General features: G+C 36.5%; 1 protein-coding gene across 2 annotated transcripts; it reads left to right on the top strand.

Moving 5' to 3' along the window:
- The first annotated feature begins 633 nt into the window (after window positions 1-633).
- Window positions 634-5542, top strand: LOC116841897 (zinc finger BED domain-containing protein 1). 2 transcript variants are annotated; one of them, XM_032810361.1, is made up of 4 exons: window positions 634-2440; window positions 4100-4515; window positions 4597-4754; window positions 4841-5542. In XM_032810361.1, exons 1-4 carry the CDS (start codon window positions 1157-1159, stop codon window positions 5167-5169), a joined length of 2187 nt encoding a protein of 728 aa, XP_032666252.1. In that variant the 5' UTR covers window positions 634-1156; the 3' UTR covers window positions 5170-5542. The 2 variants fall into 2 exon arrangements, with proteins under 2 accessions (XP_032666252.1, XP_032666250.1); XM_032810359.1 differs by having other exon boundaries at window positions 635-2440; window positions 4097-4515.
- Window positions 5543-6884: the final 1342 nt, after the last annotated feature.

The raw sequence follows: 6884 nt of genomic DNA, 5'->3' as shown, positions 1-6884 counted from the left end.
AAAATATCGCATACGATATTTATATGAAAAGCTATAGCTCATGTTACGTATATTATAATTTTCTCGAAACATCGTGTATAATATTTTTCAAGAGAATACAACTCGGCATGAAAACAACCCTAATAGCACGCAATGTTCAGGGAACGTCCAGTGGATATCCATAGAACATAAAATGTCCTCTGAATGTTTTCTGGACGTCTTTTGAACATGCGTGCTATTAGGGAAGTATCGTGTGCCGCTAGCTTTAAGCGGGAAGCACACACTCTTGCATGAAGGTACAATGCACAACGCATAAGAAAATTGACCAATCAGAGTCCTTCATCTTCATCGCGCAATAAAAATGAAGACTCTGATTGGTTCATTTCCTTATGCGTGTGTATTATGTTTTTATGCGAGAGTGTGTGCTTCCCGCTTTAAATGCTCACGAGTTCCGTTGACAGAAGCTCCCTTGTGCCACGCAAAACAAACGACACCTAGCCAAACGACGTTCGAACAACCAATAAACGCGTTGCTCTCGAGGAAAAGCGGCGAGCAGATTGGCTGCGCGATTCGTCACCGTCTTATCAGTGAGAGATGTCGCACTTCTCGACAAAGGACAAGCAAATGCATACGTCACTTCCTGCCTTCTGTTTCGATTGAAGTGCATCATCGGAATTTTGTGCGCAAGAGCCGAACAGTCGAATCGATTGCGGGTCTGGCGAGGTTCATGGATAACGATATTCCTTGGACGAACGGTGCGCAAAGTCGATAGCATCGTTGCGAGCGCGAGCATTGGTCGATATAGCCGATTTAGGCATCGGTCTCTTCGACGCGAGAAATTGAACTTCGATATCTACGGAATAATTCATCGACGGGGAGAGTACGAGAGGATAGATAGATATATCGGCGCGAGTGCGGCACGCGGTAAATTTGTTGATTCTGCGAAAGGCGGCCGGCGGACGGAATCGTGATCCGTTGATGCATGATGTTCCTTGAGCATCACAGCATCGTGATTAAAATTATGCAACGAAAGTCCACCATATTGACGAGATACGCACAATGTAATATGTGAGGTAGCTTAACACGCCGCGGTGGCGTTAAACGGACGGTGCGTCGAACGAATTCCACGAAGATTAGGAGGAAACGAACACGCGGGTGTCAGGTTGTTCCTTCCGATATGGAGAATAACAAGCAGTCGTCGGCGACAAACAGCTCGACGAAAACGAGCGGCCTGGAGGATGGCAAGGATATGCAGTTGGTATTAGCGAAGATGATGGAGGAGAAGCACACGTTTACCTACAAGAAACTGGTCGTGCCGATGTCGATGAGGAGCATTTACTGGAAGTTCTTCGGGTTCCCAGCCACTGACGACGGCGACATCCTTACCAAAGTGAAGATCGTATGTATACTGTGCAAGACCCAGATCGCCTATAATCGCAACACCAGTAATCTGCGTATGCACCTGCAAAACAAGCATGCTCAGGAGCTGCTGGAGCTAGAGCTGTCGAACCCACCGCGCAAGCAGGGCCAGGTGCTTACCCCCGAGACCAAGGAGCGCAGGCTGCAGAAGAGACTGATGAAAGGTCTCAGCCCAGCGCAGCACATTTACACCACCAATGTGGATGGCACGGTTCAGATAGACGGTGACATACAGTTTGTCACAGATCCCAATATAAGCTTGTCCAATATAGAGGATGACATCACCATTGGTCAGCCACTGAGGATGATGATCAAAGAAGGACCCAGCAGCAACAATCAGAATGTGGCGTTTCTCATGTCAGAGGACAATGGCACCAGTCAGTCCAGCATAGATGGGAAGACTGTGTCGGATGCCATAGCAGAGTTCATCATAATGGACCTGCAGCTGCCAGAAGTTGTGGAAGGACGTGGTTTCCAGAGATTGGTAGCCACCTTACGCTCACCCTGTGAGATTCCTAGCAAAAATAAGTTGGAGGAGGAGATCATACCAAAGATATACGATACTTTCCGGGACTCGGTGATAGAAGTGTTGTCAGGCATTAGCTCAGACATAGGGCTCACGATTGAGGAGTGGAAGTCGAACTCTGACGAGAGCTTCGTTACTGTGTCGATCTATTACCAGAACTCTGGTGAGGCAGCCTTAGAGTGCAAAGTTTTGAGTACTATTCACGCGCCATTGGACTGGGACGAGACTCAGTGGGGTAATGTCATAGACATGCTGTTGTACGAGTGGCAGATCAAGATCGAGAGAGTAACGGCGGTGGTTGTCAGCACCTCGAGACTAGAGCTGCTCAACGCGCTGAAGAGTCGCAATGTGATTATTGTGCCGTGCCTGTTGTATTCTCTGCAGGTGTGCGCGCAGACTTGTTTCGAGGATTCCGAAGTGGCTCCGATATTAGCCAAATGTCGAGCAGTCATTGGAACGATCATAGGCCATCCAGGAGCGTCCGCGACGTTGACCATGCAGGAACAACTGTCGGAGGTATCCTTGAAAATTCACATTTTTGGCAGAAAAACAAGAAGCCAATCGGAACTCGCGTTGATAGAAAAGCAGAAATTGCCGACTGATCTAACTACCAGCGCGAGATTACTTTTTACTTTTCTGTTCCTGCTAAAGTGTCAATTCTCTCTTATACAAATATATCAATATATACTGTATAGAGTATCTGATAATAAGATATTGTTTCATGTGTGTGTGTGTGTGTGTGTGTGTGTGTGTGTGTGTATACAGGGTGTCTCACACTCCTCTGGGCATTTTGTGGGAATGTAGAACAGGTTGAGATGAACATAAAAATCCTATACCGTTTTGCGATATTCGCAATAATTATCGAGATATTGTAGAAAATTTGTGATTGATCATGCAGGATATGGTAAATGAGTTATAATAGCGACGACTGCTGTCGTGTACTTAGACTTTAAGTCAAATTGAACAAATAAGTCCTCTACCATTTTGCAAATAATCACATAGATTTTTAATTATTAATTAAAGAAGATGAGTGCATTATCACGCAAAAGCGTGCAATAATCTTCTTTAATAAATAATTAAAAATCTATATAATTATTTGGAAAATGGTAGAGGACTTTTTTGTTCAATTTGACCTAAAGTATATGTACACGACGGCAGTCGTCGCTACTATAACTCATTTACCATATTCTGCATGATTATTTACAAGTTTTCTACAATTAATATCTCGATAATTATTGCGAATATCGTAAAACGGTATACGACTTTTATGTTCACCTCAACTTGTTCTACGTCCCACAAAATGCTTGGAGGAAAGTGAGACACTCTGTATATATGTGTGTGTGTGTGTTGTTGTTTGCGTATATATGTTGTTTTCGATAATCTGCTTCCCTGCTCTACACATTTATGAAATGTCCTGAATTTGGAGTTAAGAAATCTGGTCACCTTAACAGAAGTTTTCTATCATTTTGTTTTCATTCATTATTAATTTGATAACTACATAAAATTTAGAGTTATTAATTTAAAAAGATTGCAAAATGATAGAAGACTTTCATATTCAGTTTCACTTAATTTACCTGTACACCGTAGCTCCGTGATGAATTGTCGGACACTCATTTTCTATTAGAATTAGGTAATAATTAAAAGTTGAGTTATAAAGTTAATAACGTTTAGTTAATTTTAAACTAATTAAATAAAGTAAAATGCATCAAATGTAACTTAATAACTTCTTTTTATACAAGTTAAAATAATTCATAAATGTTAAAGTTATTTTGGTCTGTTTATAAATAGAAAAAGAAATAAAAAAATAATACAAACAGGGTTATTTTCATCTTTTGGAGCTTTATTCTCTTTTATGAAATCCTGAGCACTAAACAATTGTTATTTTCTTATGAAAGATTTTCGATTATTTCACATAAATTGTATCTATGATTGAAAAATTAATTGTGCAAAAAGCATTAATTAATTTAATTTTAACTTTTAAACTTTTACTTATACAATTTTTAACTTAACTAATTTTATAACATTAACTCCAAACTTATTCAATTCTATAATATTTATTTGGTATATAATCTAGCATATAAATTATTACACGCATATACGAATAAGTAAATAATTCAAGTATTTTATAATTTAATTATTTTTGTTCGTTTATTCATTTTGTTTTGCTTCCAGCAGCTGGAGGAAAATACAATGCTGATAGATTACCCTTCTGTTTGGATGTCAACATACACAATGCTAGAACAAATGGTGATGCGTCGCAACATAATTGTATCTATCTTGGATAATATGGAAGGTATAGATCAGGAAATAATCGAGCTCACCAATGAACAATGGAAAATCATGGAGGATCTCGTTAATGTTCTCGAACCATTCAAAGTTACTATCATGACGCTAAGTGAGGAGAAAATGCCTCTGATATCGTTATTAAAACCATTGCTTTGGCAACTCGTGTCCGCGCATCTCAAAGTGAAGGACACGGACAATGAGGTTGCCAAGTCATTCAAAGAATCCTTGTCAAATATGTTGTACGAGCGATACTCGAATAACGATGTCTCGCTACTTCTACAAATCGCAACTACTTTGGATCCCAGGTAGATCTCCCGTTGTAGGATCTCTTTAAACTTATATCTTTTTAAAATTTATTTTAAACTATTATTTTCGCGCGTATATAGATTCAAACAATTGCCGTACGCTACGGAAGAGGATAAAAAGATGGTTGCCAACCCCATAAAGGAGATGCTCATGAAATTGATTAATGAAGAATCCGGAGAAAACAGTTCCGAAAGGGCCCAACATGAGCTACCGATTAAAAAAAGCAGATCATCAGCAGGTATTCTTAGACTGTAATTAGAATGACGCATCTCCAAGAGTAATGTGAAGTACGTCGTCACTCAAACCGAATATATTTCGTTACAGGTACAATTGGGATCTTACTCGGAGCATACTGCGTTTCACAGACGGGTGGAATGCCTGCGGAAAAGAAAGCGGATTTGGAGATAGTCCAGTATCACTCGGAAACGACGGCTCCACTTGACTACTGCCCCTTGCAGTGGTGGGCTAAAGTTTCCGCGAAGTGTCCAAATCTAGGGAAACTAGCGAGCAGATATCATTGTGTGCCCGCTTGCTGTGCACCACCGACACGAATACCAGCGGATGTGCAGATCCTATACGACATGAGGCGAGCCGCGATACCACCCCATTTAACTGACAAACTACTCTTTTTGCACGGTAATCATACGGTGTGAAGAGAATTTTATGTTTTCTTAATGAAAACTGCCCGATAGAATAGTGTGTATCTCTGCTAAAAATATTTTCATAAAGAATGTAAAGAACTTTCTTTATAATTGAAGTTTAAGTAATTCGCACAAGAGAGAGAGAGACAGTGTGTGGGGGGGGGGGAGAATTCATTATATATAGATAATATAAGAACTTTCCCGTTTTCTAATATAGGAATTTTTATGTTTTCGATCGCGAATATTTCGTTGATTACAGTTAGATTCGATGCCGCTGTATAATATAATTGTAGGTGATAAAGCATGATGAATTTCAGAGCAAGAATTTAAGGTTGTACATTTGGACTACTTTAATAAAAGTATGATTGTTCCGTTTTATCACAAAGCTTAAGATATTTTACTATTTCTACATTTTTATATCGCAAAATAAAAAAATAATTCATTATATTACAAAATTAAAAAATATTTTTCTTTGAAATTAAGAAATAATTCGTTGAACAATTGTTTCAACACAATGTGTTTATTTTGGTAATGAAACTATTTCCTGAATTTATGAAACGTGTAAAAAAATTTAATAAAATATTTTACAATATAATTTTACCTCTATAATATTACCATATTTGGTAATATCAAAATTGATCAAGTAAAAAGTAATATATATTGTGAATAATGTACACAATTACACACACATGCAAATCAATTTAATAAAGTTTTATTTTTTGTAACTGCACTACACATATAGTTACAAAAAGCATATAATTTACATTATAATAACATGTAAACAAAGAATACTCGTAATTCTTCTGTTGGATGATATTACAATGAATATTTCTAATAATTTCTTGGCATTTGTTGAAACTGCACGAATCATTGTAATATTTGTCATTACATTGCATAATATAACTTTAACTAGTATTATAATCACGACGAATATCGTAAGTTAGTGATTTCTGAAGTGTATTTAATGAGAAGATATTAATTTGTGATATTTACTTAAAATTTTGCGTTTGTACAAAAATAGAGACATATGACTGTAGACAATTGAAAGTTTTCTATCACGATCATTTTAATGCAAAACGAAATAGCACATGAGAGTTATACCGTAGTTGGTTGTGCGCAACGTTTATTTATTAACAAGTTAAAGTTTTTAAATACTAAGAATGTATATTTTTTTTTTTTTTTTTTTTTTTTTCTATGATCTATATTAAATATGAAGGTCAGAGAATATCTAGCATTAGCTGTTGAGTGACTGCTTACATTGAACAAAAGATATTTGTTTTTTGATAATGGCATGAATATTTAATAGTGTATGAAAATATAGAACTGCTAAATGTACACACAAATATTACCTATTAGGAAACTTTTTTGGTATTATTTGCTAAAATAAAAATGTTACACACAAACAACTGCAATAATTTCATTTTCAGAGATGTTTAAATTAGGGACAATCATTTTAAATTTATCACTTGCTATTTAGTCTTAATTACTGCACTGAATATTTTTATTAGTGATACAATCTATATTATGCAACTACTATAGACAAACATGTATAATAACAATGTATAAAATTATTCTCTTCTATACTCTCTTATGGTTAAAAATTATATAAATACTTTGTATTTATATATATTATATATAATAGAAGTCTTTTTTTATATTATACATGTATATATATATAGATATAGATATAGATATATATATATATATATATATATATATATATATAT

The sequence above is a fragment of the Odontomachus brunneus genome, unplaced genomic scaffold (genome assembly GCF_010583005.1).
Source record: "Odontomachus brunneus isolate Ranch 3 - 2012 unplaced genomic scaffold, Obru_v1 Obru_scaffold_019, whole genome shotgun sequence".
NCBI classification, from domain to species: Eukaryota; Metazoa; Arthropoda; class Insecta; order Hymenoptera; family Formicidae; genus Odontomachus; species Odontomachus brunneus.
This window is presented reverse-complemented; position numbering and strand designations above follow the sequence as displayed.